The sequence below is a fragment of the Glycine max genome, chromosome 16 (genome assembly GCF_000004515.6).
Source record: "Glycine max cultivar Williams 82 chromosome 16, Glycine_max_v4.0, whole genome shotgun sequence".
NCBI classification, from domain to species: domain Eukaryota; kingdom Viridiplantae; phylum Streptophyta; class Magnoliopsida; order Fabales; family Fabaceae; genus Glycine; species Glycine max.
In genome coordinates, this window is record NC_038252.2 from 37,181,997 (window position 1) to 37,208,600 (window position 26,604).

Genomic DNA, 26,604 nt, shown 5'->3' on the forward strand with positions numbered 1-26,604 from the left:
TGAACTCGATTCTCAACTAGTCAACTTTAGACCTTTATGATATTTCAGGATGTATTAACAGTTGAAAAATAGGTATGGGAGGAAATTCAAACCAAAAAAGCTATAAATGAAATGAAAGGCCATAAAGAAAAATTGTAACAAAAAACTGAAAGTATTGAAAAGTATAAGAACCCAAATCAACTTGTCTTTGATGAATGATAAATGCCTTACAATGTGTTGTATGATGGATACGTATAAGCTTAAATTATTAGAAGATAATCCCAATTAAAACCTTGCAAATGCAATACCAAAGAACATATGAGTAAGCCTTTCGGCATCATTTTGACATGCACTATACCCTGCTTCCTCATCATGCAATAATATAAAATATTTACATTAAAAAGTTTAAAATAGAACTCAATGAATAAAAAGTAAGTCCTACTACTTTCATAATTTTTTAATAAATTTTAGTTAATAAAAATATGTTTATAATTTTAGTTAATCATGCGTCTCTCTCCTGCTGTCTTCTCTTTCATGGTCGTCTGTCAGACTTCTATCAAGCTCCTCACTATGGTGACCTCAGGCTCCGACTTGTTGCCACCACGAGAAGTTGGAATGCAATGAAGAGGCAGATGAACACAAGAAGAGAGTGAGCGAAGGGAGAGGGGAGAAGGGTAAGACGAAGATATCATTTTTTTAGGTGTGTAAAACAAAAAAAGGTTGCATAAAGCAATTGTCAATACAATTAAGATAACAACCGGGCTTTGTTTTAATGCCCAAAAACTCCCAAAAATCTAACGAGGGGCATTGGTACGCCCACCAGCTAACCTAGCCTCCTCCGTCTCTCCCGACCAACAAAGAGTAATAACCATTTAAATTAATAGGTCAATTATGTTATAAAATAAATAATGTTATTATATTTAATGTGCATGTAAATTTAAATAATAAATTTTGTGATAATTAATTTTGATATAACTCATAAATTATTTAATTCATATATTTTTTTATAAATAAAAAATATTTACTATTAATAAATTTAATATATTAATAACTTAAAAAACATTTTTTTGAAAAAAACAAAAAAATACTTATGGATCATGTACTCTGTATGAGTTAATTCGTATAACTCATACATATCACGTAATTCGTAAGTGTTTTTCTTTTTTATTTTTTTTAAATATGTTTTTTTAATTTATTAATATACTAAATTTTTTAATAATAAATATTTTTTATTTATAAAAAAATATACGGATTAAATAATTCGTATGAGTTATATCAAAATTAATTGTCACAAAATTTATTATTTAAATTTACTTGCGCATTAAATATATATTAGAAAGTTTAGTGTTATATATAATAACATTATTTATTTTATAACATAATTGATCTATTAACTTAGTTGATCAGAACATTGTGTTAATAACATAGATTCAATTCTTGCTTTGACCATTAATTTTAAATCAATTTGTAATACATATTTTTTAAAAAAAATTAAAAAAAAAACTTTAGGATTGGAATTATATAATAAAAATTGAATTTATCATATCTAAGTATATAATAAGTTGTTTTACTCTAAGTTAGATGAATTTAATTTTTGGAAACTATACATCATTTTTTCTTCTCTCTTTCTACGTTGCTTGGCTGGTAAATTTTATAGAGTTTTCAATGAATTGAAATTCTTAAAAAGATAATTATTTTTTATTGATAAATATTAAATATTAATTTTTTATTTGGAAGTCCGCGTAATAATGTATGTTTTGTTTGGAAGTAACGTTGTTGGTTGGTGCAATAATTAACGTTACTTTGATGGGTCCGGTATGTTTTGTTTGGAAGTGTTAACTTTACACGCTGTTGGTTGTATGTTTTGTTTGGAAGTGTTAACTTTACACGCTGTTGTGCAATAATTAACGTTACTTTGATGGGTCCGCTTAATAATGTATGTTTTGTTTGTAGTCCATGTTCACTTTACTCCTATCCTTCCATATTTGAAGGAGTCAAAGTTTGAAGCTAGAGACCCAATTAACAAGCCATCCACAATCATACTAAGTTTCCAGTTTTCTTCTAGGAAGTTTCGTTGGAAAAAAAGAAGCATAATTACCCAGGAAATATAAGATCGATTAAATAATTCAAAAAAAAATTACGGATTCAATTTTTACTATAAACAAAAAATTCAAAAAATTAATATTTAATATTTATCGATAAAAAATAATTATCTTTTAAGAATTTCAATTCATTGAAAACTCTATAAAATTCATCAGCCAAGCAACGTAGAAAGAGAGAATAAAAAAATGATGTATAGTTTCCAAAAATTAAATTCATCTAACTTAGAGTAAAACAACTTATTATATACTTAGATATGATTAATTTAAGGGGGAAAGATACTCTTTAGGATAAAAAAATGTAACAATTTTTCTGAAGTTGTTGAATAAAACTTATCAGCTTACTTTTTAGTTAACATTCACTAGTATTTTATTTATTGCTAACAATTAACTTTTTTGGGCATGTATCATTATCAATAGTCAATTATTCTTAATACAGTGCAAATTATAAAAATTGACTGTATACTTTATTAATTTCTAATGATTTATTAAAAAAAGTATTTTTTGTAAGAGTTTAAATAGTGCGGTGTAGAACGTATGCCACGGGTTATGCACAGTCAAAGGTTTTCACTTCTAAGAAAGAGAGACGAAACAGAGAGAAAATTTCCATAAATTAAAGTTGATATGTCCATGTAAATGTAATAATATATATATGTTTGGTACTGAGTGTAATTAACACTTATCAGTTTCATATTTATTCAACTTTGATTTTGGAGAACCAACAAGCAGCCATCCACATTTATACTAAGATTTCATATCATGGCTTGGGGATCAAGTTCCTCTTCCTCTTCCTCTTCCTCCAATTACGATGTGTTCCTCAGCTTCAGAGGTGAAGACACACGTCATGCTTTTACTGGCCATCTCTACAAAGCTCTTCATGACAAGGGAATCCACACTTTCATTGATGATGAGAAGCTTCAAAGAGGGGAGCAAATAACACGAGCACTTATGGAGGCAATTCAAGATTCCAGAGTTGCCATCACTGTGCTTTCTCAAAACTATGCTTCTTCCTCGTTTTGTTTAGATGAACTTGCAACCATCCTTCACTGTCACCAGAGGAAACGGTTGTTGGTTATACCGGTCTTTTATAAGGTGGATCCTTCTGATGTGAGACACCAGAAAGGTAGTTATGCAGAAGCATTGGAAAAGCTTGAGACGAGGTTCCAGCATGACCCGGAGAAGTTGCAAAAATGGAAGATGGCTCTGAAGCAAGTAGCTGACTTGTCTGGCTATCATTTCAAAGAGGGGTATGACACCATACTAATCTTCTTACTTTACAGTTTTTGTTGGATTAACTTTTACTTGTCTGATTATTTGACATTAAATCTAAAGGGAAAATAAATGCTTGTTGACCTTGACAATATGCGTATCAAGACATGGATACATGCAAGGCTTTTAGTTTAACTTGTTAAAATTTGTTTTGTTTGAAACAGAGATGGATATGAATTCAAGTTTATTGAGAAGATTGTTGAGCGGGTATCTAGGGAGATTAATCCTCGTACTTTACATGTTGCGGATTACCCAGTTGGACTAGAGTCACGAGTGCTAGATGTAAGGAGACTTTTGGATGCTGGATCTGATGATGGTGTCCACATGATAGGGATTCATGGAATGGGCGGGCTAGGAAAATCAACACTTGCTCGAGCTGTCTACAATGAATTGATAATTGCTGAGAAGTTTGATGGTTTTTGCTTTCTTGCAAATGTGAGGGAAAAGTCAGACAAAAAAGACGGGTTAGAACACCTCCAAAGAATCCTTCTTTCAGAAATACTCGGAGAGAAGAACATCAGCTTAACAAGTACGCAACAAGGAATTTCAATCATACAGTCTAGGCTCAAGGGAAAGAAGGTTCTCTTGATTCTAGATGATGTTAACACACATGGGCAATTACAAGCAATTGGAAGACGTGATTGGTTTGGTCCCGGCAGCAAAATCATCATCACAACTCGGGACGAACAATTGCTAGCATATCATGAAGTTAATGAAACATATGAGATGAAGGAATTGAATCAGAAAGACGCTCTTCAGTTGCTTACATGGAACGCTTTTAAGAAGGAAAAAGCTGATCCAACTTACGTGGAGGTCTTGCATCGTGTAGTAGCATATGCTTCTGGTCTTCCATTGGCGTTGGAAGTAATAGGTTCCCACCTGGTTGGAAAAAGTATAGAAGCATGGGAATCTGCCATCAAACAATATAAAAGAATTCCCAAGAAGGAAATTCTAGATGTACTTACAGTAAGCTTTGATGCTTTGGAGGAAGAAGAGCAGAAAGTTTTTCTTGACATTGCTTGTTGCTTGAAAGGATGGACATTGACAGAGGTCGAACATATACTTCCGGGTCTTTATGATGACTGCATGAAACATAATATTGGGGTGTTGGTTGAAAAATCTCTAATAAAGGTTAGTTGGGGGGATGGTGTAGTTAACATGCATGACTTGATTCAGGACATGGGCAGGCGAATAGACCAACAAAGATCCTCAAAAGAGCCAGGGAAGCGAAGGAGATTGTGGTTAACAAAAGATATAATTCAAGTTTTAGACGACAACTCGGTAAGTGATAGTATGATTTCTTATCTTGATCATTTTTTTTCCTATCTTATTTTTACATCATAGTCAAGTTTTTTCATGATAATTTGTAAATTTATTTAAACAGCAGGTGAATTGATGTCTTACATATAACTTGTATTGTGGTTGATTCATACCTTTTTTGCATTAACAGGGAACTAGTGAAATTCAAATGATATCTCTGGATTTATCCTTATCCGAGAAAGAAACAACAATAGATTGGAATGGAAACGCCTTCAGAAAGATAAAAAACCTTAAAATACTTTTTATTAGAAATGGTAAATTTTCCAAAGGTCCCAATTATTTTCCAGAAAGTTTAAGAGTACTGGAATGGCACGGGTATCCTTCTAATTGTTTACCATCTAATTTTCCTCCGAAGGAACTTGTCATATGCAAGTTATCTCAAAGTTACATTACGTCATTTGGGTTCCATGGCTCAAGGAAGGCAAGTTTAAGGAGTATATTTTGTTCATGTTGTTAATTAATAAATTTACTTCAATTTTATTCATTTAGTTCTTATTTCTTTTTTCCTTTATTTTTTCTTTTGCAGAAGTTCAGGAAGCTAAAGGTTCTGAAATTTGACTATTGTAAAATTTTAACAGAGATACCTGACGTATCTGTTCTCGTAAATTTGGAAGAACTTTCATTTAATCGGTGTGGGAATTTAATTACAGTTCACCACTCAATTGGTTTTCTAAATAAACTTAAAATATTGAGTGCTTATGGTTGCAGCAAGCTTACCACATTTCCACCTCTCAACTTGACCTCTCTTGAAGGACTTCAACTTTCAGCTTGTTCCAGTCTTGAGAATTTTCCAGAAATATTAGGAGAGATGAAAAACTTATTGATGCTTCAATTGTTTGGCCTTCTTGGCGTAAAAGAATTGCCAGTTTCATTTCAAAATCTTGTTGGACTCCAAAGTTTAATCCTGCAAGATTGTGAAAATTTTTTGTTACCAAGTAACATTATTGCCATGATGCCTAAACTGTCTTCATTGCTCGCTGAAAGTTGCAAGGGGTTGCAATGGGTGAAATCAGAAGAGGGTGAAGAAAAAGTGGGCTCAATAGTATGTTCAAATGTAGATGACTCCAGTTTCGATGGTTGCAACCTGTATGATGATTTTTTTTCAACAGGTTTCATGCAGCTTGATCATGTGAAAACTTTAAGCCTAAGGGACAATAATTTCACATTCCTTCCTGAATGCCTCAAAGAATTGCAATTTTTAACAAGACTTGATGTGAGTGGCTGCTTGCGTCTTCAGGAAATTAGAGGGGTTCCACCAAACTTAAAAGAATTCATGGCAAGAGAATGTATATCCTTGTCTTCCTCGAGTTCAAGCATGTTGTCAAATCAGGTATTATCTTGTTTTTAACGTATATGATTTGATAATATATTGCACACTTGATGTCAATAAACTTATGACTTCTTTATGAATTATGACTAACAGGAATTGCATGAGGCTGGACAAACTGAGTTTTTGTTTCCAGGAGCAACTATTCCAGAGTGGTTCAATCACCAAAGTAGGGGACCTTCAAGTTCTTTCTGGTTTCGTAATAAATTCCCTGACAATGTTCTTTGTCTTCTTCTAGCACGTGTGGAATCCATAGATCTAGATGATATTCCCATGCCCAAGGTGTTCATCAATGGCATACTTTGTAAGATTTCTTCTAGGAACTATCAAGTAAGAAAGGTGAAATTGGATTATACATATCTATTTGACCTAAAATCAGCTTTATATAAGCTTGATGATCCATCTGGCCTAATATCAGCTTTACATGAGCTTGATGAAAAGGAATGGGACCATGTGGAAATTACATACGGAGGTATCATAGAGACCTCACTGCTTAAAGCAACCGGAATCCATGTATTCAGACAGGATGATATTCGATATGATGATCCCTATGGCAAGAGAAAATTAGAGCATGATCTCAACAGTTCTGAATCACAATCACTCATTAAAAAGCCTAGGTATATGTGGACAAGCAAGTGTCATTATTATCTTATATATGAAAATTATACTGTTAAATTGTAATGAAGTTAAAAATGGCAGGTTATCGAGGTGGGTTGGCCCTGAAAGAATTATAAATCTTCTGGGGAATGCTGCAGATGGAGCTTTATTTACTAATCCCCTGAGGAGATATAGGCATACTTCTATGGACTCCTCTTGTCCGCGATGCCCCGAGTTGGAGGAGACATGTCTGCATGCTCTTCGTGATTGTCCAAAGGTGGCTGCATTTTGGAGAAGTGTGTTACCTAAGAAATTAGCACCAAAGTTTTTTAATGGTGATGTGGCAGTGTGGCTGGAAACAAATTTATCTTTTTCAGAGGCGGCTTTTTTTTGGCCAACTTTTTTTGGGATTGCAGTGGAACTGTTGTGGGAATCCCGCAACGACCTTGTGTTCTATAAAGATGGCACTTGGGACTATTTAGATCTTAGTGATATCACAGATATTGTCTTTAATCGCTATAAAGATTGTATGAGAGCCCATGCTTCTCACATTTTGATGCCGAGGAATCTCTTGAAGTGGAGGAGGCCTTTGCCCCTTTCACATGGGCATTGGTTGTTGAGGCTAAATGTGAGTGGTGCCTATGATCGCTCTTCAGATACTGCTGCATGCGGAGGTATATTCAGAGACAACAATGATAGATTCGTGCTTGGGTTTTCGGTTAAGCTTGGGGAATGTTTGTCAAATGATGAGGGTGAAATATGGGGTATTTATCATGGTATGAAGATTGCAAGGAGGTATGATATATGGGGTTTATATCGTGATATTCTAAGGCAGCATAGCATTCCAATAAGTGCTAAGATTGCAAGGCAGCATGATTTTGGTAAAATAATAGTGGAATCGGGCTCTGAGAAAGCTATTGGGTTTGTGTTAGATGGATGCCCTACATCTACATCGCTGGAGCATTGTTTCCCACTGTGTGATGAGTTGAAAGCTCTAACCTCTGCTACAAATCACTTATACTTCGATAACGATTATGCTGCTGATTCCTTTGCCAAATTCGGTTTATCCATGAAACGGCAGCCTGTGAAAATTTTTCGTGTTTGTCCCCCTTTTTGCCAACCTTATATTTCAGAATACAGATAAATGTTAAATAAATAAGTACCTCAATATAATATTCATTTCTTACTTTTTTGTTTAGTTTTAGATTTGTCCTTACAGGTTCTACTGTATAAACAATTGAATTATATTTATGTAATTTACTTGTTGTATATTTTTTTAACATTATATTTTTATTTTATTTTATAAACATTAGCATATGTGAATTAAACGAACGTTTGCAAATTTTAATAAAAAAATATTTGAATACTAACTAATCTAATTTTTTGTATTTTAACAGACAGTATATATCGTAATCTCAATTATAGTCAAATTAAACATAAAGCCTTTTTGTAAATATATGGTCTTTTAAATATTTGCAAATTTTAATAATATATATATATATATATATATTTTAATACTTACTAACTAATTTAATTTTTTGGTATTTTAACAGGCAATATATATTTCAATCTTATAAACAAATTAAACAAAACCTTTTATAAATATATATATATATATATATATGATCTTTTAAATGGAGACCTTACTTGATACTATATAACTAAAATTTGATAGAGTTAAAGTGCGGGAAGTGAGTTAAACTAGTATTCACATATATTTAAAACTGTCTAACCCTTGCAGTAAAAAAAGAACGGTTTAACCCTTAAAGTTTAAAAATGAGTAATAGTTGGAATAAAAACAAAACATATCAAATAGATTTAAAGTATATTTTAGTTTATTTGAATCTTCTTGTTTGTATATGTGATGAATCATTTCAAAACCTAGTTTTAATAAAATATATTAATGATTATTGACGTAATCATTATATAGATATGTCTATTTTAGCCTATTAACAACTTATATGAGCTTATCTTATAATATAAGTAATAAAATTGTTTGGAAGGGCTTATAAAATAGCTTAATGGCTGAATGCTGCAATGGAAGAGCTAACGTTAAATAAGTTTCAGCATCAACTTTGCGTCTACCATCTATTTAATTGACACTACAAGTTCAAAGCCAAGCGTATATTGTGTCCAACTTTTTGGTCGACGCTACATAGCAAATAAAGTATGTAACTTTTTTTTTTTCTTATCTCAGGTTGTATTATAACATTTTCATCCTATTTTACATTGTAAAACTGGTTGTTTTTCCCTTTGAGTCTCTAAATGGTAGTTGAAGTTGTATCAAATGGAATACCTTGGTGTTTGTCAATTACAAATGAGGGTTCAAACAATTTTTAACAAGAAGTAATACTATATTATCAATTTAAGTATTCGTTTTTGGTATTAAAAAAAAGAGATAAAACACTAGTTTTTACATAACTTCCCCCTCTCCCAAGGGCGGATTCATCAAGATTTAATTATTAAATTAATAACTTATCCATGAATTATTTTCCTATAATATATATGTTTCAATTAAAAAAATAATAAAATAAATTATAATATAATATTTTAATTTCTATTCATACTTGATGTCTAATATATTAATTATATGATCAACCTACCTTTTACAATAAAACATTTAAACATAAAAAAAGTTACATTTAAATTACTTTTATCCAAATTTACGTTAAAAAGTTGCATTACGTTGAACTTTACAAATTATAATCTAACAATACATTATTTCACGGATCTACGTCCAATGACGTACAATGAACACATTACCAACTACATTGGTTGTAATCCATGCTTATTTGACCATGCAAATTTTGAAGTAAACATGAACAATCAATTTGGTTAAAAATCAAATTATAAAATAAAGTATTTGATGTTTTTAAATAAATTTTAATTTAATTTTATTGATATATATATTAGGATATTTATAATTTTAGTTTTTTCATTAATTTTAAAATCATTCTATTTTTCAATTACAGATCAATTATTTTAATTATATTTTTTAGTTTCCATTATTATAATTTTTTTTTCATATTACGCATTCTACTGTTAATGTCATATTATATATTAAAATATTCTCAATTATGTTTAAAATAAAATAAATTAATACTCATAAATAGATATTATACTCTTGTTATGTCAATTAATGTAATAATTAAAATATTTAAAGTGCAATGTTAAAATAATATAATAATAATATTGTACGACTCAACAAATCTGTGATGGAAACAAATATAAATAATGTTAAGAAAAAAACATCTTATCCAAAAAAGGGTAATAAGAAGATTAATTAAATATTTTAAGGGTAAGAAGGAAATAAATATAAAAAGATAAAAATTGTCATTTTGAAAAATTGTCATGAGGCAGCGTTTCAAATTATTTTTTTTGAAACTATTAAAAATACATGTTTGTCAAAAACTGTTTATAAAGTCAAGCAAAATTTTCAGTTTGTTAAAAACAAATCCATAGTGTATTATCTAAAAAATTGAACACAATCTTAATAACAAATCCAAATTAATTATCTTAAAATTTCAATTCTGAAATATTATTGGTAATCCAAAAATGTATTCCAAAATACTTGTTTTGGAATGTAACATTCTGGAACAAGTATATTAGAATATATTTCCAAATCACCGATCATAGTTCAAGAAAATGTGTTTTGCAAGTGATTGGGTGTCTAATGAGATTAGGCTAATCTTGTCCATTTGGGTGTGTCCCTATAATTAGATCAGGTCTAGGGTTCTGACTCAAATGTGAAAGTGTAATCTCCGTCTCCTTAGGTCAAGCGCTAAGTTATGTACATTTAACTACTGTAATGGTTATCCAAGTTACCAAACATACCATGAGGGGATGCATGAGGTAACTTGGAGCTCGGTCGGCCTACTTTCGGTGGGGTACATGATGATTTTCACTTTTTTATGGGGGGCAGGAAGCAAAAGCCTTCCTCCTTTCAACGCCCATACCTATAAAGGCCACAAATTCAATCAGAAACAGAGAGGACACCATGGCCAACAACAACGAAGAGGAAGAGGAAGCAGTGGCGCCAATGGTGAAGTTGGGTTCTTACGGTGCTGAGGTTCGGTTGCTGGTTGGTGGGGAGGAATCCGCTGCTTTGGGGTATTCAGCAGCCCACACTTTCCAAACCCAATGCCTTCGTCTCTCAAGCTTCCTTGCAACTCTCCCTCGACTCTTGTGGCCACTCTCTCTCCATTCTTCAATCCCCTTCCTCATTGGTATATATCTCTCTCAATGCTCTGGTTAAAGGTTATTGATTAAAGCTTTGATTTTGATCATGTTTTGGGTTCTAACTTGATGACCCGGTTTTGTTTTTTGCCCGAACGTCATTACCCATTTCATAAAATACCATGATGCTGTTTGTTTTTGCTTAAAGTTGTTAGCTTGCTATGGCCCCTGTTTATGACATGTGTTATTGAAGATCTGAATTTTGAGAAAATGAACAATTTAACTTGTTTTTGAGTAATCATTAATATATATATATATAGTGTCTGGAGTGTCTTGGATGCTGTACACTTGTTTTATAGGAGCGGATCTTAACTAAAAGAATAAACTAACTTAAATTAGTGACTAACTGTAATGTTTGTTGCTGTGTTTTATTTGTTTGTGCATGTTTTGGTGGTCGAGGGATAGAGGCGTGTGATTCGTGCTTGTTTTTTTTCTTATTACTTATGTGTAATGGTTCTGTTGACATGGATAATTCACATTAGTGCTCAAATGACTTCTGCTCTAGCTTGTGCCTCTTCTAATGGTTGGTTTTTAGTTTTAAACAGTTTTGACATTTTGGACTTTTGTTTTAAGGGAACGCCTGGAGTAACTGGAGCAGTGATGTGGGACAGTGGAGTTGTACTGGGAAAGTTTCTAGAACATGCTGTTAACTCAGGGATGCTTGTCCTTCAGGGAAAGAAGATTGTTGAATTGGGTTCTGGTTGTGGATTGGTTGGGTAAGTTCAATTGCTATCTCATTCTATTTGACCTGTTAATGCTAAATAGCTATAATTGGTTCATCATTTCTTGATTAGCTTGTCTTTTTGCACATGGATTTAATGAACTAGGAAGATAGAGCTTTGAGCTTTTGCATTGTTTTTTTACGACCAAGAGACAGTTTGAACCAAAGGTTAAAATATAATGAATTAAGGAGTTAATAACAATCAAATTTCTCCTACCACATGTTAAAATCTACTTTTCCACCTATATTTTTCTATGAACTCTCATCTTTCTACTCCATTTGTTGTGTAAAAGTTGATTTTATCTTATGGGAGAAGTTTGATTCATTCTACCTCCTTAATTCTTCTTATTTTCTTTTTCTTAACGTGTTTGTTCAAAATTTTATCCAAACTAGCTCTAAGTTGTCTAACAAATGATGAGGAATTATTTTTAAGTTTGTTCTTACTCATTCTATGATACACCTTTCTTATTTTTTCTTCCTTAGTTGCATTGCAGCCCTTTTGGGTAGTGAGGTCATTGTCACTGATCTGCCAGATAGGCTGAGGCTACTAAGAAAGAACATTGAGACCAACATGAAACATGTTTCTCTACGGGGTTCTGTAACAGCAACTGAGCTCACATGGGGAGAAGATCCTGACCCAGAACTCATTGACCCCACACCCGATTTTGGTATAATAATTCTCTCCCTCAACTCCTTCAAGTGAAAGGAGCAAACAACATTCAATTACTGACATCAGAAACTTTTGACGTTTTGCTGTGAATTGTGATTATTGTCATCATTCTAATCATAGCTTTGTAGTTAATTGTATCTTTTTCTTCCTTTGACTTGCATGCCTTGTCAAATATTTGAATTACCTGCATCTCATATGATATTTTGCTAGCATTCCTTATTGATTCAATACTTGACTTCTTGTTTTCAGTGATAGGATCTGATGTAGTGTACAGTGAGGGGGGGCAGTTGTGGATCTGCTAGAGACACTTATGCAGCTCTCTGGACCTAATACAACAATATTTTTGGCTGGAGAACTCCGAAATGGTAAAGAATACCATTCCTTTTTCTTTTCTTTTCTTTTGGGAGCACAATTTATAGCATACTTCTGAGTAGTGTTTTCTGATTTCAGATGCCATTCTTGAGTACTTCTTAGAAGCTGCAATGGATAATTTCACTATTGGCCGCGTGGAACAAACGCTCTGGCACCCTGATTATTGTAGCAATCGTGTTGTTCTTTATGTTCTAGTGAAGAAATGATTGTTGAGAATATGATGTTTAGTTGGCTTCTGTAACTCTAGGAACATGATGTCCATATTGTGCATCAAGAATTTAACCATATTTTCTATGTTAGCCCTCAAGTATTTTGTTATTTTCTGTCCTTGTGAGTTTGGTTTGGTTTGATGAGTTCCAAACAAAAGTTTGCCATATTGTGACATTTTAATGGGACGGAATGCTGAAGATTTAGCTGGGAATTGGAACTCTGTACACCAAGACTTAGCTAAGATGTGTTAATGTCTTTTAAGGATGCGTTTGAAAACCAATATTTAAACAATGCACTTACCGCCTCTCTTTTTTTTTTTTTTTTTTTTGTATTTGATAATAGAAAAATGTTAACTCGTGAGAGCACTGTATAAAGAAATGTCGAAAATACTTTATGCAAAAGTATTTATTATATTAAAAATATATTGCATTTAGTTTATGTAGTTAAATCATAAAAGAATAAAAAAAGCTGTTTTTTAGGGATTTGTACCCAAAAAAATTTAATCATACCTCTTTTTGGCCCCTGTTGCTTTAACAAAATTCTAAGCAAAATAACACCAAGGGATATGCTCATATGCCAGAATATGGAAAAACTTCATCCAACTTGAATAAATTTCGCAAACTTTTTATTTATTTATTATTGCTAAATTTTCCTAATGATATTTTTATTTTATTTTGAAGAATTATTAACAATTACACTATTAATTGTTAGGCAACTAGTATTTTTTTTAATAGATGTCTTGAAGGCACAGTAAAAAAAAAAAAGCTTCCGCCTTCCTTGGTCATAATTAAACTCACATACGTCCAAACAATTTTGAAATACCAATTTTCTCAAAAAAAAAAAATTTATAATTTGTCCTTGTTTTTAAATAAAATCATTAAATACTTTCCTAAATTTTATTAGTTTGAATCAAAACTTGAAAATTCTCAGTAGCCACATAATTACTACAACATTCATAATCCTACTAAAATATACCAACTAATTCCGTGTCTTAGACAATGCATGCCCATCAACATTTGATGTTTAATGTGATTGATTATTGTCTTACTGATAAATCTTGAATTAAATGTTGCGTTCTCAAGAGTATGCCTCCTGTTCTTTTATAAAAGCTAACGATGGCTGGTGGTGTGGTCGATTAGTCTACTAATGAATATTTCTTTGTCATGATTTCTGTTAAAAATTTATGAATTGATGGAGTTAAGCGTTTAACGCCTGGTGCTTTTTTGCAGGCCATATTTCCTCGAATATTTGGCCATGAAGCATCAGGGTAATCTACTCTTAATTTCTACGTTTGGATTAAGACAACATCGAGTCACTAGGGATCCTTAGGTTATTTTTGTTGAATTTCATAAGAATTTTTATTGTATTTTTAAGAGTTACCCGATTGGGTAGTATGAGAATTTGATCAAATACTGATATGCCAAGTTGAGTTAGAGTGACAATAATCAGCTGAGAGTGAAGTATTAGGGAATAGATTATTAGCTGTGGGGTTGCTGCAGGTAAATGTTTCAGCTGTTTATTATTAGTTCTAAAATTAGGGAATAGATTAATGGAGTTTCTGTAATCAACATTGTAAACTTAAAACCCTGTACTTAAATTACTTGAAATAGTAACAGGTTAATAGCCCTTAAGCTGTCTGATTCTTTTTTCTTGTTATTTCCTATAAATGGTTAGAGGAGGCATGACTTCTGTCCCTGTGTTCATCAGCTTGAATGTCAAAGGAACAGTATGGCCTTGGAAGATAAACAAAGGCAAAGGTTTTTTTAGTTTGAACCAGAATGTTTGATTTTGTGAAATTAAAAAGTTTAATTTCTTTTTAAAAAATATTTTGATCATACAAGACTAAATTACAAGATATAAAAAATTATCATTAAATTTTAAAATAACAATATAATAATACAACTTAATTCCTATTAGTTGAAAAAATAACAGTATCAATACTTCTAAATTAACATGGATATGGTGGAAACTTTTTTAATTTTTAACCCATAAAAAAATGTATTTAAAATAGCGTGTCAGATAATATCTTCCAAACATTTCTGGCTAATCCAATACTTGCTTATGTTTATAACTAATTTTTGACAGAAAAAAAAAATCATTAGAGTCAATACCTACCGCTCGTAAAGAAAAGTTGCAACAAAAGGCTGAAAGTATTTAAATTGTCTTTGATGAATTATAAATGCCTTATAATTTGTTGTATGATGGATACATATAAGCTTAAATTAGAAGATAATCCAAATTAAGACCTTGCAAATAATATAAAATATTTATACATTTTAAAAAAATAAAAATAGAACTCAATAAATAAAAAGTAAGTCCTACTACTTTTATAATTTTTTTGATAAATTTTAGTTAGTAAAAATGTGTTTATAATTTTAGTTAATCATGCTTCTTCCTCCAGTGTCTTCTCTCTTGTCATCACTTATCAGACATCTACCAAGCTTCTCACTACGGTGAACTCAGTCAAGCTCAGACATGCTGTCCCCACAAGAAGTTGAGATGCAATGAAGAGGCAGATGAACACAAGAGGGTGAGCGAAGGGTAAGACGGAGAGGGAAAAAGGGTAAGACGGAGATATTTTATTTTTTCTGTGGTGCATCAAACAAAAAAAGACAAGCAATTGCCAATACAATTAACATAACAACACATGACCTTATTTCATTGTCCCAACACACCCAAAAAGCTAATGACTTGTGGGTGTGTGTAGGTCTATTACTAATGTTTTTTGTTATAAGTCAAACATATAAGATAAAAAATTAATTTCCAAAAAATTCATCCGCTTAATGTATGGTATGTCTATTAATTTCGAGAAATGCTATAACCACCTAAAAGAATACCAGAAAAATTGGCTGTCCCCATGCAACTAACTATTAATTAATTTCTACTTTTTAAAATGTTTTTCAGATTAGAGAATAAATAATTAAATAAAGATATATATAAAAATAACTAATGCATCTATAAATTAATTATGGATCCTTTTGTTCATATAGTTGGTTGGTCCAATAAATAGTTAGTTGGTGCAATAAAGGATACACCCGTGTTCACTTTACTCCTGCACCTTCATATTTGAACGAGTCAAAGTTTCATGGATCCAATTCAAAAGCCATCCACAATCATACTAAGTTTCCAGTTTTCTTCTAGGAAGTTTCGTTGGAAAAAATGAACCATAATTACCCAGCAAATATAAGATCGATTAAATGATTCAAAAAAATAATTACGGATTCACATACTCTTTAGGATAAAAAAATCTAACAAATTTTTTGAAGTTCTTGAATAAAACTTATCAGCTTACTTTTTAGTTAACATTCACCAGTATTTTATTTATCGCTAACAATTAACTTTTTTGGGGATGTACCATTATCAATAGTCAATTATTCTTAATATGGTGACAATTATAAAAATTGACTGTATACTTTATTAATTTGTAATGATTATTACAAATAAAAAGTATTTTTTGTAAGAGTTTAAATAGTGCGGTGTAGAACGTATGCCACGGGTTATGCACAGCCAAAGGTTTTAACTTCTAAGAAAGAGAGACGAAACAGAGAGAGATTTTCCATAAAGTTGATATGTCCATGAAAATCTAATAATATATATGTTTGGTTCTGAGTGTAATTAACACTTATCAGTTTCATACCTACTCAAGTTTGATTTTGGAGACCCAACAAGCAGCCATCCAAATTCATACTAAGATTTCATATCATGGCTTGGGGATCACGTTCCTCTTCCTCTTCCTCCAATTACGATGTGTTCCTCAGCTTCAGGGGTGAAGACACACGTAGTGCTTTTACTGGCCATCTCTACAACACTCTTCAGAGCAAGGGAATCCACACTTTCATTGATGATGAGAAGCTTCAAAGAGGGGAGCAAATAACACCAGCACTTATGAAGGCAATTGAAGATTCCAGAGTTGCCATCACTGTGCTCTCTGAACACTATGCTTCTTCCTCGTTTTGTTTAGATGAACTTGCAACCATCCTTCACTGTGACCAGAGGAAACGGTTGTTGGTTATACCGGTCTTTTATAAGGTGGATCCTTCTGATGTGAGACACCAGAAAGGTAGTTATGGAGAAGCATTGGCAAAGCTTGAGAGGAGGTTCCAGCATGACCCGGAGAAGTTGCAGAACTGGAAGATGGCTCTGCAGCGAGTAGCTGACTTGTCTGGCTATCATTTCAAAGAAGGGTATGACACCATACTAATCTTCTTACTTTACAGTTTTTGTTGGATTATCTTTTACTTGTCTGATTATTTGACATTAAATCTAAAGGGAAAATAAATGCTTGTTGACCTTGACAATATACGCATACCAGGACATGGATAAATGCAAGGCTTTTAGTTTAGCTTGTTAAAACTTGTTTTGTTTGAAACAGAGAAGGATATGAATACAAGTTTATTGAGAAGATTGTTGAGGAGGTCTCTAGGGTGATTAATCTTTGTCCTTTACATGTTGCGGATTACCCAGTTGGACTAAAGTCACGAGTGTTACATGTAAGGAGACTTTTGCATGCTGGATCTGATCATGGTGTCCACATGATAGGGATTCATGGAATGGGCGGGGTAGGAAAATCAACACTTGCTCGAGCTGTCTATAATGAATTGATAATTGCTGAGAAGTTTGATGGTTTGTGTTTTCTTGCAAATGTGAGGGAAAACTCAAACAAACACGGGTTAGAACACCTCCAAGGAAAGCTGCTTTTAGAAATACTCGGAGAGAAGAGCATCAGCTTAACAAGTAAGCAACAAGGAATTTCAATCATACAGTCTAGGCTCAAGGGAAAGAAGGTTCTCTTGATTATAGATGATGTTGACACACACGACCAATTGCAAGCAATTGCTGGAAGACCTGATTGGTTTGGTCGCGGCAGCAAAATCATCATCACAACTCGGGACAAACAATTGCTAGCATCTCATGAAGTTAATAAAACATATGAAATGAAGGAATTGGATGAGAACCATGCTCTTCAGTTGCTTACATGGCAAGCTTTTAAAAAAGAAAAAGCTGATCCAACTTACGTGGAGGTCTTGCATCGCGTAGTAACTTATGCTTCTGGTCTTCCATTGGCGTTGGAAGTAATAGGTTCCCACTTGGTTGGAAAAAGTATACAAGAATGGGAATCTGCCATCAAACAATATAAAAGAATTGCCAAGAAGGAAATTCTAGATATACTTAAAGTAAGCTTTGATGCTTTGGAGGAAGAAGAGAAGAAAGTTTTTCTTGACATTGCTTGTTGTTTCAAAGGATGGAAATTGACAGAGCTTGAACATGTTTATGATGACTGCATGAAAAATCATATTGGGGTGTTGGTTGAAAAATCTCTAATAGAGGTTAGATGGTGGGATGATGCAGTTAACATGCATGACTTGATTCAGGACATGGGCAGGCGAATAGACCAACAAGAATCCTCAAAAGAGCCCAGGAAGCGAAGGAGATTATGGTTAACAAAGGATATAATTCAAGTTTTAGAAGAGAACTCGGTAAGTGAGAGTATGGTCTCTTATCTTGATCGTTTTTTTTATCTTATCTTTACATCATAGTCAAGTTTTTTCATGACAATTTGTAAATTTCTTTAAACAGCAGGTGAATTGATGTCTTACATATAACTTGTATTGTGGTTGATTCGTACATTTTTTTGCATTAACAGGGAACGAGTGAAATTGAAATCATATCTCTGGATTTATCCTTATCCGAGAAAGAAACAACAATAGAATGGAATGGAAACGCCTTCAGAAAGATGAAAAACCTTAAAATACTTATTATTAGAAATGGTAAATTTTCCAAAGGTCCCAATTATATTCCAGAAAGTTTAAGAGTACTGGAATGGCACGGGTATCCTTCTAGTTGTTTACCATCTAATTTTCATCCGAAGGAACTTGCCATATGCAAGTTACCTCAAAGTTGCATTACGTCATTTGGGTTCCAAGGCTCAATGAAGGCAAGTTTAAGGAGTATATTTTGTTCATGTTGTTAATTAATAAATTTACTTCAAACTTATTCATTTAGTTCTTATTTAATTTCTTTTTTCCTTTATTTTTTTCTTTTGCAGAAGTTCAGGAATCTAAAGGTTTTGAATTTTGAACAGTGTGAATTTTTAACAGAGATACCTGACGTATCTGTTCTCCTAAATTTGGAAGAACTTTCATTTCATCGGTGTGGGAATTTAATTACAGTCCACGACTCAATTGGTTTTCTAAATAAACTTAAAATATTGGGTGCTACAAGGTGCAGGAAGCTTACCACATTTCCACCTCTCAACTTGACCTCTCTTGAAAGACTTGAACTTTCATGTTGTTCCAGTCTTGAGAATTTTCCAGAAATATTAGGAGAGATGAAAAACTTATTGAAGCTTGAATTGTCTGGCCTTCTTGGTGTAAAAGGATTGCCAGTTTCATTTCAAAATCTTGTTGGACTCCAAAGTTTAGACCTGGATGATTGTGAAAATTTTTTGTTACCAAGTAACATTATTGCCATGATGCCTAAACTGTCTTCATTGAAGGCTATAAGTTGCAAGGGGTTGCAATGGGTAAAATCAGAAGAGGGTGAAGAAAACGTGGGCTCAATAGCATGTTCAAATGTTGATTACATCATTGTCGATTATTGCAACCTGTATGATGATTTTTTTCCAACAGGTTTCATGCAGCTTCATCATGTGAAAACTTTAAGCCTAAGGGAGAATAATTTCACATTCCTTCCTGAATGCATCAGAGAATTGCAATTTTTAACAACACTTGATGTGAATGGTTGCTATCATCTTCAGGAAATTAGAGGGGTTCCACCAAACTTAATAGATTTCTCGGCAATCGATTGTATATCCTTGTCTTCCTCGAGTACAAGCATGTTTTTAAATCAGGTATTGTCTTGTTTTTAACGTATATGATTTGATAATGTATTGCATACTTGATGTTGATAAACTTATGACTTCTTTATGAATTATGACTAACAGGAATTGCATGAGGCTGGACAAACTAAGTTTGGCTTTCCAGGAGCAACTATTCCAGAGTGGTTCAATCACCAAAGTAGGGGAACTTCAAGTTCTTTCTGGTTTCGTAATGAATTCCCTGACAATGTTCTTTGTCTTCTTGTAGCACGTGTGGAACGCATAGGTGATAATGATATTCCCATGCCCGTGGTGTTACTCAATGGCGAACTTCTTATTGATCGTGATCATCACGTCCAACTAGGAAAAAAGAAATGGGATTATACATATCTATTTGACCTAAAATCAGTTTTAGATGAGCTTGTTGATCTATCTGAAGTGGTATTAGAAAAGGAATGGAACCATGTGGAAATTACATACGCGGGTCAGATAGAGACCTCACTGGTTAAAGCAACCGGAATCCATGTATTCAGACAGGATGATATTCGATATGATGATCCCTATGGCAAGAGAAAATTAGAGCATGATCTCAGTTCTGAATCACAACCACTCAATAAAAAGCCTAGGTATATGTGGACAAGCAAGTTTCATTATTATCTTATATATGAAAATTATACTGTTAAATTGGAATAAGTTAAAAATAGCATGTTATCGAGGTTGTTTTGCAGGTTATCGAGGTGGGTTGGCCCTGAAAGAATTATAAATCTTCTGGGGAATGCTGCAGATGGAGCTTTATTTACTAATGCCGAGAGGAGATATAGCCATATTTCTATGGTCTCTTGTAGGCGATGCGGCGTGTTGGAGGAGACATGTCTGCATGCTCTTCGAGATTGTCCAGAGGTGGCTGCATTTTGGAGAAGTGTGTTACCTAAGAAATTAGCACCAAAGTTTTTTAATGGTGATGATGTGACAGTGTGGCTGGAAACAAATTTATCTTTTTCAGAGGCAGCTTTTTTTTGGCCAGCTTTTTTTGGGATTGCAGTGGATCTGTTGTGGGAATCCCGCAACGACCTTGTGTTCTATCAAAATGGTCAGACTTGGGCATATGTACATCTTAGGGCTACAGATATTGTCTTTAAGCGCTATAAAGATTATATGAGAGCCCGTGCTTCTCACAATTTGATGACGAGGAATCTCTTGAAGTGGAGGAGGCCTTTGCCCCTTTCACATGGGCATTGGTTGTTGAGTCTAAATGTGAGTGGTGCCTATGATCCCTCTTCAGGTACTGCTGCATGCGGAGGTATATTCAGAGACTACCATGATAGATTCGTGCTTGGGTTTTCGGTGAAGCTTGGGGAATGTTGGTCAAATGATGAGGCTGAAATATGGGGTATTTATCATGGTATGAAGATTGCAAGGAAGTATGATATTTGGGGTTTATTTCGTGATATTCTAAGGCAGCATAGCGATAAACATAATGTATTTGACTATATTCGAATAAGTCCTAAGATTGCAAGGCAGCATGAATTTGGTAAAATTGTAGTGGTATCGGGCTCTGAGAAAGCTATTGGGTTTGTGTCAGATGGATGCCCTACATCTACATCTACATCTACATCTACATCGATGCAGCATTGTTTCCCATTCTGTGATGAGTTGAAAGCTCTAACGTCTGCTACAAATCACTCATACTTCATGTACGCACCGGACTCATACTTGATGCACACACCGGACGATCCTGCTGCTTATTCCTTTGTCAAATTCGGTTTATCCATGAAACAACAGGCTGCGTCAATTTTTTCGGCTTGTCCCTCCTTTTGCCAACCTTTTGTTAGTGAATACATATAAATGTTAAATAAATAAGTACCTCAATAGAATATTTATTTCTTACTTTTTTGTTTAGTTTTAGATTTGTCCTTGCAGGTTCTACTATATAAACAATTGAATTATATTTATGTAATTTACTTGCTGTATATTTATTTTACATTATATTTCATTTTTTTTTATTTTATTTTATAAACATTAGCATATGTGAATTAAACGTACGTTTGCAAATTTTAATAAAAAAAATATTTGAATACTAACTAATCTAATTTCTTGTATTTTAACAGACAATATATATGTCAATCTTAATTATAGACAAATTAAATATAAAACCTTTTGTAAATATACGGTCTTTTAAATATTTTCAAATCTTAATAATAAAAAAATATGTATTTTAATACTTACTAACTAATTTAATTTTTTTGGTATTTTAACAGGCAATATATATTTCAATCTTCTATTAATTAATTAAACAAAACCTTTTATAAATATATATATATATATATATATATATATATATATATATATATATATATATATATATATATATATATATATATATATATATATATATATATATGTATATATGGTCTTTTAAATGGAGACCTTACCTGATACAATTTGGGATTAAATGGAATAAAAAAATATTAATTATATAACTAAAATGTGATAGAGTTAAAGTGCGGGAAGTGAGCTAAACTAATATTTATATATATTTAAAACTGCCTAACCCTTGCAGTAAAAAAAGAACGGTCTAACCCTTAAAGTTTAAAAATGAGCTTATCTTATAATACAAGTAATAAAATTGTTTGGAAGGGCTTATAAAATAGCTTAATAGCTGAATGCTGCAATGGAAGAGCTAACTTTAAATAAGTTTCAGCATCAACTTTACGTCTACCATCTATTTAATTGACACTACAAGTTTAAAGCTAAGCAGTTGTATGTGTATATTGTGTCCAACTTTTTGGTCGACGCTACATAGCAAATAAAGTCTGTAATTTATTTTTTCTTATCTCAGGTTGTATTATAAGTTTATAACATTTTCATCCTATTTTACATTGTAAAACTGATTGTTTTTTCCTTTGAGTCTCTAAATGGTGATTGAAGTTGTATCAAATGGAATACCTTGGTGTTTATTACAAATGAGGGTTCAAACAATTTTTAACAAGAAGTAATACTATATTATCAATTTAAGTATATTCGTTTTTGGTATTAAAAAAAAGAGATAAAACACAAGTTTTTAGACTTTCCCCTCTCCCAATGGCGAATTTACGAAGATTTAATTATTAAATGAATAACTTATCCACGAATCATTTTCCTAGAATATATATGTTTTAATTAAAAAAATAATAAAATAAATTATAATATAATATTTTAATTTCTATTCATACTTGATGTCTAATATATTAATTATATGATCAACCTACTTTTACAATAAAACATCTAAACATAAAAAAAAAGTTACATTTAAATTACTTTTATCCAAATTTACGTTAAAAAGTTGCATTACGTTGAAGTTTACAAATTATAATATAACAATATAGTTAAAACTCTATAAATTAATAATGTGAGAGCCGGAGAAATTTAGAGAGTTATTAATTTATCAATAAATTAGTAATTATTAATTTAAAGAGTTGTTAAGTAATTATATTGTACATACCAAACAAAAAGACAAATTAGTCTATGCCTATTAGGATTACATTACACCGAACCTTGAAACTCAACGTAAACTAGTATTTACTGTGTTTATATGCATTGGAAATCAATAATGACGTTTGAAGTACAGTAAATATAGACAAGAGGAACAAATGTGTTCAATATATTCTTAAGCAAGTTTGACATATATAAATTACATAAATGTAAACCATATGTACATTCAAAATCAATAATGACTTTTTCAGTTTCTATGAATTATTAATTTATGATTTTTTTGGGATCGAAAATTATAAAGGGATCTCACGAAAAATTATTATCTTATTATTTTATCGAGTTTTTCAATTTTTTACATTGGCCCAAGTCGAAACTAGACAAATTTATTATTTTAAAGAGTTTATTAATTTACCGATTTAATTAAATTTTATTGATTTATATATATATGACAGGATGATAATGCATTTTAGGATATTTATAATTTTAGTTTTTTCATTAATTTTAAAATCATTCCACTTTTCAATTACAGATCAATTATTTTAATTTTATTTTTTAGTTTCCATTATTATATTTTTTTCATATTAGGCATTCTACTGTTAATGTCATATTATATATTAAAATATTCTCAATTATGTTTAAAGTAAAATAAATTAATACTCATAAATAGATATTATACTATTGTTATGTCAATTAATGTAATAATTAAAATATTTAAAGTGCAATGTTAAAATAATATAATAATAATATTGTACGACTCAACAAATCTGTCAAAAATGATGGAAACAAATATAAATAATGTTTAGAAAAAAACATCTTATAAAAAAAAGGTAATGAGAAGATTTATTAAATATTTTAAGGGTAAGAAGGAAATACATATGAAAACATAAAAATTGTCATTTTGAAAAATTGTCATGAGGTAGCGTTTCAAATTATTTTTTTTTCAAACTATTAAAAATACATGTTTGTCAAATACTGTTTATAAAGTCAAGCAAATTTTTCAGTTTGTTAAAAACAAATTAGAAACTAACTGGAAACTATTTATCCCAACATACACTAAATTACTATTTTAGGAACAAATTCTATACGGACGAGTGTTTGAAAATTGTAACTAACTGGTTAAATAAGAAGTAGATCTCACACAATTTATTGTGAATTTTATTTCGGTCGAATATAATTTTACTTCGGCACAAAATCTATAAGTATGCACACAAAGATAAAGTTTACTTACGGGTATTAGTAATGAACGCAATTGTTTTGTGTAACTTCTCTTATAGTATGCTGAGATTCAGAATTCCAAAATTTGGCAAGCTTGGGTTTTGATATTAACTAGTGATGTGGATAATGAATCTTGTGACATTTATTTTTCCGTGTTATGATTAATTTTGTAATTCTATGTTGTAATGGACTTACTACCAACCTAGGAGGGTAAAAATATAGGTGAGTCCAATAAGGGAGGCAATGACAGTATGCAAATATTAAGGGTTAGAAGCCTAAGAAATAAGCAAGGATACTATGAGAAATGCAGAGGAGAAAATGGCAATGACAGACCACACAATTTATGAATGAAATGCAGAGGGGAAAATGGCAAGAGATAATAGGGAAGGCAAGGATACTATGAGAACAAGCAAAAAATAGGTAGACAACCAAAGAAGGTACCCAATCCAGTGCTGATATCATATATGCACATAAGTGAAAAAACCAGAAACTGATTCACTGAAATTTAATAAATACAAGATCATTGATAAGGAAGATGCTGTTAAAATGAGATTCTCTGATGATGATTATAACTTTGAAGAATTAGATAGTCGAGGTGAAACAATAAATGATAAGCAAAGTTAGCAATCTCCTCCAAGAGTAGTTGTGCTTCCTTTATAAGCCATTTGATTTAAGGTTCAAAATTCCCATACAATCTATTGCTAGTTGCTCCAGGAGCATTGATTTCCATTGCAGGCAACTTGCTCTCTTTAACTAAAGATTTTTGCATAGCCAAAAGTTATGATAATGGATTGAATGAATGAAAGAACCGTGAATCAACATCATATATTCCTTTTATACAAATACAGGATTGTATGCTAATGATATTTTCATGAGAATTTGTAATGGGATTTCCATGATTTGATTTTCCTCTTAGCTGTTGAGAATATTCCTTTTTTTGTTTGAATAGGTCTTCTAGGGGTTTTTTTGCTTCATTCTGGTAATGCAAGGTGAGAGTCAGGTGGTTTCAACTACCAAAGAAGGGAAACTGTGCTGTAGTTATTTTGCCATCTTGATTTAGTTTTCTTTTCTTGTGATAGGATACCAGAAATAGGCAACAAGGAAGCTGGAACAGAGAAGGCAATGGTAACAATCAGCAAACCAGAGGTGTAAAAAGAAAGGTCCAAGAGAAGGATAGCAGGGCCATCATACCTTCGTGATTTTGTTTGAAGCAGAGGGCAGTATGGACAATACAGTAATTAGGAAAATCTTGCTTGATTCGTGCATAACAAATTCTGTTATGATGTAATATTCCTTGAGCAGAATAGCACAGATTTGTTAAGAGGAATGCTATATATATCCATGTAAATAACAAGCAAGGGGCATGAATGAGAAAATGATATTTCCCTTTTCTTACCTCTGTGTCTTCTTCTTCTTGCTGGAGGTTTGCTGCCCTCGAAGCCAGCTTTAGGGTTCATACCCTAACAATTGCTAGACTTTTGATTCCTTTTTCCGAAACTTAAGAATGAGATTTTTGTTACTTTATTTGATAAAGATCATAAGCATCCTCTACCGGAGACAATTTTGATCGAGGTGAACAAGACCAATTTAGATAACAAAACTTTTCAAATATTTAATATAATTACATAATTAAACTCAAACTTGGGATGGTACAAAACTATTGTTACTTGTGAACTTTTCTTTTTTAAAGGAGGGTTATGAACTAGAATTCTATGGGAAAATGGGTAGAAGATCCCTAATTATGTTGTCAAAATGCTTGTTATAGACTACAAAGATAATATTTTTATACAATACAGTCTGTACTCATTATGTGTTGTACTAAAAAGATGCCGTATTTATTTTTCAAAAATATTTTTGGTGATTTTTCTTTGCCACCGTTTATTTTCCTTCCATCCTACAATAATTCAGTTTATAATAAATACTACGTTACTCTTGTTTCTTTTTTCTATTAATTAGTTACAGAACTCTTTGGTGTTTTTAAGAGTTATTGATATCTACTTTGTCTCAATTTAATCCCATACACTGACTTGAAAATCAACTTTATTCTCATAAATAAAAGAGAAGAAGAAAACAAATAATTATTAGAAGTCACTTAAAATTAAACCCGCTTTTGACCTAAGCTTTAGGCTTTAGCTGAACTTGAGAACACAGCTACGTTACATTACCCGCCTTGAACACTAGTGTCAATGAGCAAGCATTTCCCTTCTGTATTACTTACAAATATTCACACATCTTGAACTTTTGCACGTATTCTAAATGTAACTCGTCTTGAATTCCAATTTCTGAGTTTGCTTTATGGAT

At 32.0% G+C, this 26,604-nt stretch overlaps 2 protein-coding genes and 1 pseudogene across 5 annotated transcripts; all 3 read left to right on the plus strand.

Annotated features, from left to right (window-relative positions):
• Positions 1-2,627: 2,627 nt before the first annotated feature.
• Positions 2,628-7,869, plus strand: LOC100807994 (TMV resistance protein N). Of its 4 annotated transcripts, none has more exons than XM_003548234.5 (6): positions 2,628-3,325; positions 3,512-4,628; positions 4,798-5,088; positions 5,194-5,997; positions 6,091-6,611; positions 6,694-7,869. In XM_003548234.5, exons 1-6 carry the CDS (start codon positions 2,838-2,840, stop codon positions 7,733-7,735), a joined length of 4,263 nt encoding a protein of 1,420 aa, XP_003548282.1. In that variant the 5' UTR covers positions 2,628-2,837; the 3' UTR covers positions 7,736-7,869. The 4 variants fall into 4 exon arrangements, with proteins under 4 accessions (XP_003548282.1, XP_025981864.1, XP_025981865.1 ...); XM_026126079.2 differs by having other exon boundaries at positions 6,091-6,324; positions 6,413-7,869; XM_026126080.2 differs by lacking the exons at positions 6,091-6,611; positions 6,694-7,869 and having other exon boundaries at positions 4,798-4,921; positions 5,023-5,088; positions 5,194-5,367.
• Positions 7,870-10,222: 2,353 nt separating this feature from the next.
• LOC100808517 (protein N-lysine methyltransferase METTL21A-like) lies at positions 10,223-12,884 on the plus strand (annotated as a pseudogene).
• A 3,618-nt stretch (positions 12,885-16,502) lies between these two features.
• Positions 16,503-25,455, plus strand: LOC100499654 (candidate disease-resistance protein). The gene is made up of 4 exons (NM_001250892.1): positions 16,503-16,984; positions 17,173-18,277; positions 20,463-20,536; positions 25,383-25,455. Exons 1-4 carry the CDS (start codon positions 16,503-16,505, stop codon positions 25,453-25,455), a joined length of 1,734 nt encoding a protein of 577 aa, NP_001237821.1.
• Positions 25,456-26,604: the final 1,149 nt, after the last annotated feature.

Bases quoted from the DNA above. Each gene is read 5' to 3' on its own strand.
- LOC100807994 (XM_003548234.5), top strand. From the start codon at position 2,838: ATGGCTTGGGGATCAAGTTCCTCTTCCTCTTCCTCTTCCTCCAATTAC. The intron at 3,326-3,511 runs GTATGACACCAT...TGTTTGAAACAG, and splicing joins GGCTATCATTTCAAAGAGGG to AGATGGATATGAATTCAAGT. The intron at 5,998-6,090 runs GTATTATCTTGT...TATGACTAACAG, and splicing joins CAAGCATGTTGTCAAATCAG to GAATTGCATGAGGCTGGACA.
- LOC100499654 (NM_001250892.1), top strand. From the start codon at position 16,503: ATGGCTTGGGGATCACGTTCCTCTTCCTCTTCCTCCAATTACGATGTG. The intron at 16,985-17,172 runs GTATGACACCAT...TGTTTGAAACAG, and splicing joins GGCTATCATTTCAAAGAAGG to AGAAGGATATGAATACAAGT. The intron at 18,278-20,462 runs GTAAGTGAGAGT...GGTCTCTTGTAG, and splicing joins AAGTTTTAGAAGAGAACTCG to GCGATGCGGCGTGTTGGAGG.